The 11,374-nt window shown below is 51.4% G+C and overlaps 5 protein-coding genes across 5 annotated transcripts; 1 reads left to right on the forward strand and 4 right to left on the reverse strand.

Annotated features, from left to right (window-relative positions):
• Positions 1-191: 191 nt before the first annotated feature.
• JCM6883_004353 (uncharacterized protein) lies at positions 192-1,364 on the forward strand (the record flags this gene model as incomplete). Its single annotated transcript, XM_076633069.1, has 3 exons — positions 192-260; positions 324-600; positions 673-1,364. The coding sequence occupies 3 exons, from the start codon at positions 192-194 to the stop codon at positions 1,362-1,364; spliced, it is 1,038 nt and encodes a 345-aa protein (XP_076486983.1).
• Positions 1,365-1,455: 91 nt separating this feature from the next.
• Positions 1,456-3,411, reverse strand: JCM6883_004354 (uncharacterized protein; the record flags this gene model as incomplete). The annotated part of the gene is made up of 5 exons (XM_076633070.1): positions 1,456-1,669; positions 1,740-1,916; positions 1,984-2,120; positions 2,191-2,326; positions 2,399-3,411. 5 exons carry the CDS (start codon positions 3,409-3,411, stop codon positions 1,456-1,458), a joined length of 1,677 nt encoding a protein of 558 aa, XP_076486984.1.
• Positions 3,412-3,798: 387 nt separating this feature from the next.
• Positions 3,799-5,796, reverse strand: JCM6883_004355 (PQ-loop repeat-containing protein; the record flags this gene model as incomplete). Its single annotated transcript, XM_076633071.1, has 9 exons — positions 3,799-3,959; positions 4,027-4,512; positions 4,576-4,590; positions 4,921-5,005; positions 5,073-5,281; positions 5,342-5,355; positions 5,421-5,475; positions 5,551-5,631; positions 5,691-5,796. The coding sequence occupies 9 exons, from the start codon at positions 5,794-5,796 to the stop codon at positions 3,799-3,801; spliced, it is 1,212 nt and encodes a 403-aa protein (XP_076486985.1).
• A 336-nt stretch (positions 5,797-6,132) lies between these two features.
• On the reverse strand, positions 6,133-9,295 carry JCM6883_004356 (uncharacterized protein; the record flags this gene model as incomplete). The annotated part of the gene is made up of 7 exons (XM_076633072.1): positions 6,133-6,342; positions 6,414-6,475; positions 6,541-6,693; positions 6,759-7,436; positions 7,497-7,651; positions 7,723-7,951; positions 8,017-9,295. 7 exons carry the CDS (start codon positions 9,293-9,295, stop codon positions 6,133-6,135), a joined length of 2,766 nt encoding a protein of 921 aa, XP_076486986.1.
• A 322-nt stretch (positions 9,296-9,617) lies between these two features.
• On the reverse strand, positions 9,618-11,339 carry JCM6883_004357 (uncharacterized protein; the record flags this gene model as incomplete). The annotated part of the gene is made up of 3 exons (XM_076633073.1): positions 9,618-10,464; positions 10,535-11,171; positions 11,270-11,339. 3 exons carry the CDS (start codon positions 11,337-11,339, stop codon positions 9,618-9,620), a joined length of 1,554 nt encoding a protein of 517 aa, XP_076486987.1.
• Between the last annotated feature and the right edge of the window lie 35 nt (positions 11,340-11,374).

Below are 11,374 nucleotides of genomic sequence, written 5' to 3' on the forward strand. Positions count from 1 at the left end.
GGGAGCTGTTTTTGATTCTTTTCATTATCTTCGTTTCTTTTTTGTGTTTCCACTCAATCGCAACACCTCGCATGGTTTCCCATTCTCTTTCGCGTTCTCGTATTGTGGTGTCGAGAGATTGTTCGAGAGAGCGCATTGCACTTTCCTCTTTCCCTTCGCGCCCTCACTCGCAATGATCCGATAACTTGCGTATGCTCTCTACTTCGCCCAATCTTAACCTCCCGAGCGGAGCAAGTCTCGTCTCTGACGCAGACGAGGAAGCGAGTTCACTTTCTCTGTTCTCATCTCTTTCAACCTCTACTGACTCAAACTCGTCTCGTTAGATCTTCCTACTCTATACAAAGAAACAACAGGCCTCGATAAGGCTCTCAGCCTTGACCGCGGCTCAGCAAGGACGAGAAGGCGGATTGGGGATCAACTCAGATTCGGGAGACTTGCTCGAGCTGTCCCTTTCGATCGAGAACCCTTGGAGAAAGGTCGAGGACGAGACAAAACGCAAGAAGGGAAAGAAGGTCCAAGGAAAGGCGAAGGAACTGATAGAAGTCGAGGTCGAACTGCATCAGTCTCTGAACGCTCTGCGGAATCGAGCCGGCGATACCGGTCAGTCCATCCCGGACGCCAGCCTTGAGCTTGCAACTCGTCATATTGACTCTTAGCAATGAGCGCGAATAGGTTCCGTCTTGTGGAGATTGAGTCTGCATTTTGCGAAATTCTTTCTAACCTCACATCACTTCCCGCATCCATCCTTCCCTTTTCTTCTTCCGAACCTCTCGACTTCCTCGATCCTCGAACTCGGTTCCGGTACTGGATTTCTCGGAATCGTTCTTCGCTCCATCTTTGCGAAATCTCCCTCGGACTTCAAGTGGACTTTCTCCGATCAACTCGATAATCTCCCCCTGATCCTCCGAAACCTCCAGACGAACTCCCTCGACTCCTCCCCTTCTTACTCGATCGTCGAACTCGACTGGATCCAGCAATCTCAGGAATACCTCTCAAACCCGTCTCTCGTCACTCGCGAATCTCCCTCCTTTCCGAACCTGATCTTTGCAGTCGATTGTATCTACAATCCTTCGCTCTCGGCACCTCTAGTTCATACAATCCTCCACAACTCGGGACCAGAGACGATCGTGGTCGTGGTGAGCGAGTTGAGGGAAAGTGAAGCCTTGGAAACGTTCCTCAGCACTTGGCTCGAGGAGGGAGAGAAACGGTTTCAAGGTTTTGACTGGAAGGTCGCGCGGCTAGATTGGGAGCAGGAAGGAGGAGAAGACGGGAAGAGCTACAGAGAACGAGTTGTCGGAGACTTGGGGGATTCAGAATTTGTCGTTTGGATCGTTTGGTGTGATACGAGGGCAGGGGAAGAGTAACCAGAGCAGTCATGTTGTTGTAGTATAGTAAAGCTCTTTCGAATGAACATCAACAAGTCAAAAGGATAGATAGTACAAACTCTTGTAAGGGTTAGGTCGTTTTCTTCTTTCCGTGCCAATCTTTCACTGCGACTCCGACTACCCCCTTCACGACTCCTGAGACTAGATCGGGACGATGTACCGTCGCAGCGATGACAGTTCCCGCCGAAGTCGAAAACACGATTCTTTCCAACCATTTCGTCAAGAACTCTCCAGTTTGACCTTGTGTGATGAAGCTCGGTAGAACGTCGTCTACGACCGCATACCTACTCGAGAACAGTATGTCAATGATTCCGTCAACTCATTCGTTTGAATGAGAGGAAGAGAGATACTGACAAAGCTCGAGTTGCCGTGAACAGAGCCATCTCTCTTCGCCGACGCTTGTTCTCGATGAGTAATGATAATCCACACATAATGCAGCCAAGGTAAACCGCTAAGCCACCATCTAGAGGTTGTTGAGGGATGAAACCTCGGGGGAATAACGAAGGGATTCGAGTTCGAACGAGGCAGACACTACGAAACGATCTCGAGCATTAGTCACTGCAACACCGAGAGTGAGTATGGTGAGAGCGACACTCACGAAGCGTAGATCGAGGCGACGAACGTGGCGAGGAATGCGGACGAACGGGAAGCGGCGAGCAAGATTCGTAGAATCGAAGATCCGGGTTGACTGAGAACTTTCGAGAAGTTGAACAAGAGGGGAGGAATAGCGTGGACCTAGAGTATCACGAGGCAACGGGTCAATGGTGAAAGGAGCGAAGAGCGACGGCGGAAGACAACGACCTACGGGAAGGTAGATGAGGAGACAATCTAGGAACGCGCGAGCCCATCGCTTCGTCGCATTCATCTCGCATGATCCTTTTCCTACTTGACCATGGACAAAGGCGCACGAGAATCTTGAAATGAATTCTGGGTTCGTTGCTCTTTGGTTCGGCGAAAAGCTCAGAAGGTCAGCTCGGGTCAAACGTCTAAGGGTTCGAGCGAGTGGGACTCACGAGATATCTTTCCCAGCACCCTGTGCGATCCCGTGACACATCTCCAAAACTTGTTGATCCGGCCTCTTCCCATACACGAACCTTCCATTGCGTGCATATCTCAACAGCTCCAGCAATCTTTTATCCATGCGAGCAAGATTGAGGATCCATCGATTGTAAGAAGGGGGTAGAGCTTCAGGGAAGTAGAACCACGATCGCATGATGACGAAACACGAAAGGGCAAAGGTGAGAGTGTCGGCGTTTGATGCGATGAAGGTCGTGACGGGTCCAAAGCGTCCATCGGTCGCACCAGTGTGGTGATACAGACCCCTGACCAAGGTATCCACCGCGCGAATAAAGACGAACAAAGTAATGTCGAGGGTGGGAGATTGAACTTTCCTCTCCTCCTTTCTCCTCCCTTCCCTTCCGGACGGTCGTACTTGCTTCGCCGTAGTTGTGAAGGTATAAGGCGATACGGAGAAATCGAGTTTCGGATCTGTCGATACTGCGAGCGGAGTCGAAGGTCTTCGATAACTCGGCGAAGATTGAAGGACGAGAATCGCAAAGAAGGAAGAAATCGTCGCCGAACACGCCGTCGTGATCGTCTGTACAATCTTGTGTTCCTTCTTGAGCTCTTCCAGCTCTTCCTCTTCCGTCAAGACCACCTCTTTCTCCTTCCCTTTCCCACTGTTCGCACGAGCTTTCACGTGATCCCTCGCCTTCAAGTAAACGCGTCTCACAACCGGTTCCAACAATCTTTCTCCATACTTTCCTCCTCCTACCGCTATAGCGAACGCAACGGCGAGTCCTCCCCGTGGTTTGAACTTGAGCGCCTTGACGAGTTGAAGGACGATCTGAAACGCGCTCTTGCCCTTTCGTTTCGAAACCGCTTTCACGAGAGCTGGGAGAGTTTCAGCGAGGTATCCTAAGGCGAACGCTCGAAGGAATGGCAGGGTCGAAGGGTCGAGGTGGTTCTGAAGTGTTTCGGCTATTGATGAAGCGCGTATTCGTTGGGAAGAAGGGGCGGGGGCCATCCTGGACTAGCTGGACGAATATTGTATAGCTTGTGTGCCTTCTGAAGGTGGATTGGAGTCGCGCTTTGAGATGAGGAGAGAAAGCGAGCGATTTCACGGATCTCGCAATGAAACTTCCGTTCGAGACTCGCAAAGTCTGCTTTCATCTCTAGCCATTGTGCGCGAGCAGCTGAGCGGTGTTGCGTCTCTCAACTGTATGCGGGCTCTCGAGCTGATCTTCCGCAAGTACGCCCGACGAGAAGCGACGATAAAAAGAAAAAGAAAAGCTTGATGGCAAAGTTTGTGTAAGGTATCCGAGTAGGAGCGAGTACATACGACAAAGACATGAAAGTTTGCAAGAGATAGTCCATGGTAATAGATGAGAGGGGGAAAGAAGGGAAGAGAGTATTAAACGTAGTCGTATTTGCTGAGACTGTTCGCGCTCGATCTCCGAGTAGTGCGAGGTTGGATTAACGCTTCTCGGTCACTCGAACCAGCGAGCGAAGAATCACTTGCGCTCGCGGCAGAGTCCGGCCTCGATTTCATGCGGCGACGTCCGTTCTTCTCCTCTGCAATGCCGCGATCTTAGGGCAGCGAAGAGACCAGCGCAGAGGCGAAGAAGCAAGATGAACGTACCAACAGCTTTCAAACGCTCCGAAGCAGGGGTAGGATATTCAGGGTGAAGAACAGTCCCGTGTTCCTTCCATTCTTCATAAAGCGAACTTCCCTTCTTCTTTGCCTCTTCTTCCTCCGACAACTGACCCTTCTCCGACAGTCCCACGGCTTTGAGTACTCGATTCCTCCTGAATCGCTTCCCACTCTTCTCGCGCGCATCCCGCTCCTTACGCTTCTTCTGAATCTTCGCCTGGACTTTCTTATGATCTTCGAGTGCCGATATTCCAACTTGGACTTTCCCGACTTCGACCTCCAAGTACGCCAACTCGGCTTTCGTATGTTCAATGTCGTCCTCGAGGTGTTGAAGTCGCTTGTGTTTCTCGGGGTCGTTCTTGTAAGGATTGGCGTTCCACGCTCGTTGCCAACGTTCGATGCTATAAACGAGAATAGCATCGAAGACGATCGGGATGATTGCTCCAGCGATCCAAGGAGTTTCGGCGATCCAGTCTGAGGAGAACAGTCAGTGCGCTGCAACGAGGAGAAGTAGTGACAGAGAAGGAGAAAACTGACATTTCGTACGGTGATCTGCTTCATCGAGAGAGGGATCAAACGCGAGTGTGACGATAGAACATAAGTTGAACAAGTTTTCAATACTGTTGTTACGACGATGACACGATCAGTCATCGGGGTTTGCTGAAAGAGGGAGAATCTCGGACTTGCATCAAGAAGATGAAAACTCCGTCCGAATTGTCGAGGGTTGGTTCCTTCTGCTTCTTGTGGCGCTTTCGCCCTTCGAAGTATTCAGGAAGACGAGCCGCTGTGAAGCACAGAGTCGCCACGACACCAAGCCCTGATTCGCTCGGGGGGCCGGAGTCAGCAGAGGGAATGAAAGCTCGCAGGACACGCGACACTTACCAATGGAGAGTCCATCGTGTGAAGTTGGAATCGGGAGTTCAAAGTCTCCCTTCGTCGAATGCAGCTGGATGGTCGTGTATAATCCCTGAAGGTGAGATTGATGCTGAAGTTAGCGAGAAATTCCGGCCGACTCGACAGCGACTCTTACTCACGAACCAGGCGATACCTAATATGATCAGCGATAAGACAAGCTTAAGGTTGTCCCATAGAGTCCAATCTTCGAATTGACGATTGAACCAACGAATCCAAGGGGAACGGGCTTCGTCTTCGAGCTTCTTCTTGCAAGTTGCCGCGGGGGTTGGCTTCCAGGAGAACGGAGCAGGGTGACCCCAAAGCCACAGTTCGATAAGGAGAAAGAAATCTCAATATATGCGACATGTCAGGGCCAAATCGGTTACGAGGGGAAAACGGGAAAATTTACCTGCGATTGCATACCTGAATCCGATCAGCGAATCGATCAGCTTCGACTGACTAGTAGAGAGAGAACAGTGTACCCTCACCAGGTTGCGAGAAAGATTTGAGTCAAGAGGGCCTTTTTAAGCACGATGAGGCCAACTGCAGAAAAAGGAAACAAAAGGTAAAACTTGGTCAGTCGTTCGTCAAGCACGAAACCCTCTCTTTCATGCTTACTTATGTTAAACACATCGCCAACAAGCCACAACGCCAAGAACCCTCCCCCCATACCGTTACGACGTTTCGCGGCATTCGACACTGCATGGAAAAAAACGATTTTAGTTCGAAACAAGTTCATCGAGACGCGAGATACGTACGAATCAGTGGGATAAAGCACGCGATCGCGGCTCCTATTCCACCGTACCCCAACAACGAAGAGTATAGTTGGGCCGACGTGAGCTTGAAATCGCTCGATTCGCTCATGACGATTCAGCAAAGCAGACTGAGTCGGGTCCTTCGATTTCGATTGAGCCAACTGGGAGGAGGGAGGAGGCAGAGAGTATGAGCGACTGTCAGTAGCGAGAGAGAGCGGAAAGGGCACTCACAAAGTTGCAACGGAGAAGGAGAAGGGAGATGGGGAAGGGGGATAAGAGAGAAAGAAAGAAGAGCCCTTATCAAGAGGCCTCACACGAGGCGCTTGACTACCGCGGAGGAAGCACGAGCCGCGAACCAGGAAACCGAGCGAGAAAGCGATCCGAGCGAATCAAAGGAAGAAAGGTGGTTGAGGCTGAGATAACGGCTTTTCATTCGGTAGTGACTCTACTGCAACTCCATGTCGTCACCGTTCGCCGTTGTTGTCGTCGGTGAAGAGGAAGAATCGAAATCGTGAAATTCGATTCGCCGTCCTTCTCCCGCAAGAGTCGTTGCGAGTCGTCGACCGTTCAAGGTCGATAGCGAGATATTAGAAGGAGGGAAGGTAGAGTCGAGAGCGATGGCATTGTCCAGTGGCAGAGAGGGAGGATTGTCGAGCTATGGTCGAAAACGCGAGCGAGAATTAGCTATGCTAAGCGCGAGAACGAATGAAGTATCGCGGAACGCACCTGAGGGTCTCGCGAGAATGTGAGAGAGGATAGGTGGAGTGTTGCGATGCACTGCTTCATGCCTGTGAGAAAAGAGACAGGTGAGTTAGCAGGGAGCAATTATCAGTCATTCAGACGGTGAGCTCACCAGTCGATCCAGATACTTCTACAGCAATATCAAGCTGTTGAGAGTCGACGAATTCCAGATCGAACACCTTGATAGAAGCGCCACTTCTCTCGAGGTTGTAAGCGGTTTGTTCGATTTGGTCAAGCGCGTCGATCCGATGTCTCGAGATGTGCACTGCGAGTGAGAACGACGCTCCTCAACAGGTGTCACGCGCCGGTTGAACTAGAGGAGAGACTCACGGGACGACTTCGAGACCCAAGCCTCATGAACGAATTCTTCAATCGCGACGACGGATCGCACTCTTTGAGTTCGCCTTCCGCTCTCCTCCTCTTCTTGCAGCTGACCCAGTTCTTTCCGTTCTGACAGTGTCGACTTATTCCCTATCCGTGTCATAGCTTTGCTCATGACCTCTCCAGCGAGTTTCCCAACGAAATGCAACAAGATCGGAATCGAAGTTAGTGCTTCATGCTGCGGCGACGACTGAGTAGCGACAGTAGAGGTTGGTCTTGGCTCGTCGACGGTTGTTGATGGTTGAGCGAAAGGAGGTTCAATCGAGAATTCGTCGACTTCGATCATCTTTTCTTCCTGCGATTTCGGTCCTCCCGCTGCGACGTGATCCCGCTCTTTTTGTCCACTCAGCTCTTCCTTCAATCTTTTCAGCATAGCTTGTAACGTTTCATTCGAGCCTTCCTCTTGTACTGAGTGATCGAGTTGAAGTTGATCGACCCATTTTTGTCCGTTCGTGATTGCCGAGTTTTGGGCGATCGAGAGCGAGGCGAGACCCATCGTCAAGAAAGGGTTGACGGGCGAAGTTTGAGGGGAGAGAGAATCGGTGATGTAGGAAGAGACGGGGACAGGGTGAAAAGCTGCGTTCGGTCGAACTTCGGATCCTTCTTGTTGAGCGAGTTTGTCAAGTTCTGTAGATGTGTCCACTGAGATCAGCGGTGAAAGGAGAGTTGATCGTGAGGAGCACATACCGTAATGAAGCCACACACTGAAGGCTTTGAAACACCTCTCTTCTTCCTCGACGACTCCTTGCAAACGGATCGTCTGCTTGATCGCTTCTTTCGCCACTTCGATCGCTTTCAATACGTCCTTGCGGTTGAAGCTATAGGTCGCGAATTTGTCGGGCCTGACGTGTTCAGAGCCGGGGAAGTCATTAACTGCAAACAGGGACACGAAAGAGAGACAAAGATGACTCACCATCTAGCCCACGCATCGACCTCTAGCAACAACACGATCGTTCGTTCCAACGCAGGTACGACGCTCATCCATCCGACTCGTTTCATCCTGTCGAGAGCGAGTCCCATTTCTTGTTCCCATTTCACGAGTCCTCGTTCGTTCATCTTTGACGCGAGAAAGTCGTGTAACGATCGAGTCGGCCGTCCGGTCATCAGTAGTAGGTGTAACTGTGTCGAAGGAGGTAAGACGACTGTCCGAATACGAAACGTTCAGTTCTTCCCTCAGTTTCATCAAGGATTGGAGAACGTTGCTCACCTCCTTGCGGTCGACTGACATCAGCGACTCGTTGCAGCCATCCTTTCCCGATTCGTCTCGACTCATCCCAAAGATTACGCACTTCTTGCAGAGCTTCGAAGGCATGTTGAATCGTTGAGCGAATCGCGGAAGATTGTCGAATGACGAGTTCGAGAGATGACGGGATCGGCAATGAGAGTTGTCGACAGACGAGTGTTTCAGCTGAGGAGATTTGAACAAGGAATCGAACGGTCGAGGATGTCGAAGTTGAAGGAAGAACTCGGATCCCGACGATTCCATTTCCTTCTCCTCCTGCGTCGACGGTTCCAAGATACACACTACCTCCCAAGTAGAGATGCAACTTTCCTTCCTCGTCTCCTACACAGAGTATGCTCCTCTCCGTCTCGTCATGTCGTTCCCCTTTGACTCTCAGCATCGCTTTCACTTTCTCGTCCCCCGTACCTCCCAATTCATCCGGTCTCACATCCGACAATACACTGGGAAAGCCTCCTGGACTCGTCGCTTCTCGCAAGTTGAGAACCCGTTGAGCTTCTTTCGCTCGTTCTCGTTCGAGCATCGCTTGTTTCGCACCGAAAACTCCTCCTCCTCCTCCCCCAGGTCCTCCCGCGCCAGGATTCGCCGCAAAGTTTCCGAGAGCAGGTCCATTAGAGCTTCCCGAACCTCCTTGTCCCGAGCCTGAAGACCCTCCTGAGCTGTCTTTGCCGAGTTTGGGTAATCCAGGAAATTTGCGAACGAGATCGATCGACCAAGACGAGAGGGATGAATCGACGGCATAATCGAGGGATTGCCAGGAAAGATGAGAGATATCCGACGAGGTTGGAAGAGGTGTTGGTGGACTTGAGAGAGGTTTCCCATCATGAATCGAAAGAATTGCGAGAGTTGAAGAACTGGAACTCGTCGCAGGTGAAATCGCGACGGCCAAGAAGTTCCCTGTGGCGATTAACTCCCTCAGCTGATGTATAAGTCGCTCAGAGGTATCAAATCGCTCACCTCGTGGACTCCAAGCGAGTTGTTGAACTTTACCAACCGGACTCGCTTTCGCTTTCCCCTTGAGTGCTCCTAATCCACCTCCAGTAGGTTTCGGAGGTTCTCCAACGTTCGTCCACTCCCATACGAGGTCGGAATTGCCTCCTGTGCGGTAGAGAGAGACTTTGGATTCAGAGGATGTTGAAGGAGAAGCGAGCGCGATCAGGGGATGATGAGGCGAAGGGGAGGAGGAGTGTAGCGATAAGGCAGATGGGAGAGTCTTCGAGCCGAGTACCGTGGCCGTAGGAGGCATAGCGCGGGAGGAGAGAGAAGTCAAAGTGGAAGAGTCGAAGCTTTGCAGTGAACCTTCGCGCGTTCTTGACCTCAGGGCCTTGATCACTCGGGAACGACCCATATAGACTTGAGCGTAAGGCGTCGTTACTCGCGGTTCCGCGCCGGCAAACGGAAAATTAAAACGAAAACAGAATCGTTTCGCGCACTCGATTTCCACCCAGGTTCCAGATGCGAGGAATTGCAAGCGATAGATAGACATACAGCCAGAAAAGGGGAAGAGAAGAGTACCAAGCGGAAATCCCGGAACGAAAGAAACCCCCCAAAACGAACCATCACAGTTTTCACTCTTTCGTTTTCTTCGCTTCCTTCTTCGCCCGTTTCGCTTCTTTCCTAGCACGCTTCTCCTCCTTAGTCTCCTTGACCTTCTCTGTGACTTCAGCGCCACCGTTCGCCTCAACTCCAGCTTCCATCTCGACAGATTCGTCCGCTTTCCGTTTTTTCGATTTGCTCTTTTTATCTTTCTTCTCCGATTTGTCCTTCTTCTCCTTCTTACTCTTCTTACTCTTCTTCTCGATCGTTTCCGCGTCCGGCGTAACCGTCACAGCAGCGACCTCCTCCTCCTCCTTCAACGTCCCCGGCTGATTTTCCGTCGGCGGAGTCCAAGTCGCTCCCATTCCCCCTTGTTTCGAACTCACAAACATTGACGCATAGATTCCCGTTGCCTTCTTCGCTGGTCCCGTAGTGGTAGGATCGATTGTAGGGGTCGAATCCGTAACGTGGAAAGGATCATGTTGAGCTGAATGAACCTTGAATTCAGGACTTGGGGAACGAGGTCGAGCAACCGTAGCAGTCGTAGTGGCCTTCTTCTTTTCTTCCTTGAGAGCTTTCCTCGCAGCTTTCTCAGCTTTTCGTAGTTTCTTCTCGGCCTTTTCTCGTTTCCGCTTCTCTTTCTCAGACTCCTCCCCTTCAGTCGTGTTGATAGTGACTGTCGTAGTTTTGACGATAGCTGAAGAACCTGCGGGAGGAGCAACGGGCCAACCATTCGATGAGGGAGGAGCGATCGCGAGTGCGGGAGTCGAGGCACCGGAGGAGGAGGGAGAGGGAGTAGGTGCGAGTCCGAGGATTTCAGCCATTGCGGAAGCGTTCCCTGCGGCCATACGTTTTGCGCGGAGATGTTTAGATCGTGCGCTAGAAAGAGGAAGACACGATTGTCAGTAGCTCCTGGGATGGGAAAGATGGGAGGAGAGGAGGAACTCACGCCATACGAGGGTTCTTGAGCATAGCTGCGGCGAAGGAAGAGACGGGAGCGGGGGAAGCGGAAGCTGAAGTCGAGGGGACAGGAGGAAAAAGAGTGGGAGCAGTTTTCGATTTCGATTCGTCGTCGGAATCCGAGTCGGAGTCATCAGAGGATGAGTCTTCGGAGGATGAGGAAGAGTCGCTATCGCTGTCGGTAGATCGTTTTCGTTTCTTGACAGCTGATTCAGAATCTGAAGTGATCGGAGTCGCAACGAGCGAACCTTGTTCCTTCATCTTGTTCAACCTCGCCAATAATCCCCCAAACTCTCCTCCCTGACTACTTCCTTGTCCTCCTCCATTCGGTGTATTACTCCCACTTCCCGCCGTAACGAACCCACTAACTTTCGCCGTCGAGTTTGCGAAACTCGAAGGAACTCCAATCGCTTTCAAACTTCCAACGACGTTCGCCGCAGTTCCTCGTTTCATTCCGATACCGAGATTGTCTTCTTTCGCGATTGGGATCGAGGAGATCTTTTTGCTAAAGGCTGATCCTCCGTTGGCCATGATTGCAGCTTGAGAATCGTGATTTCCTAACGAAGGGTTGCTTGAAGGGTCCCATCCCATCGATGCTAGGAGCTTGAATCCAGGCGCAGAGGTATCTGTAGCATTCGAGCGAGAGGGAGAGGGGAGTTGAGTGAGCAAGGGAAAGAAAAAAAGAGGAGAAGAGAAAGAGGAGAGAGGGGAAGGGAGAGTTCACCTTGAGCCCAGCGGAGATTACGGGGATCATCCTGAATCCTTTGCTTCTTCGTAGCACCAGAGAGACCCATCGTTTCGGCGTTGAGGGGAGAGAAACGAAATCGCT

The sequence above is a fragment of the Sporobolomyces salmoneus genome (genome assembly GCF_050403485.1).
Source record: "Sporobolomyces salmoneus JCM6883 DNA, S_salmoneus_JCM6883_v1_ctg33, whole genome shotgun sequence".
Lineage (NCBI taxonomy): Eukaryota > Fungi > Basidiomycota > Microbotryomycetes > Sporidiobolales > Sporidiobolaceae > Sporobolomyces > Sporobolomyces salmoneus.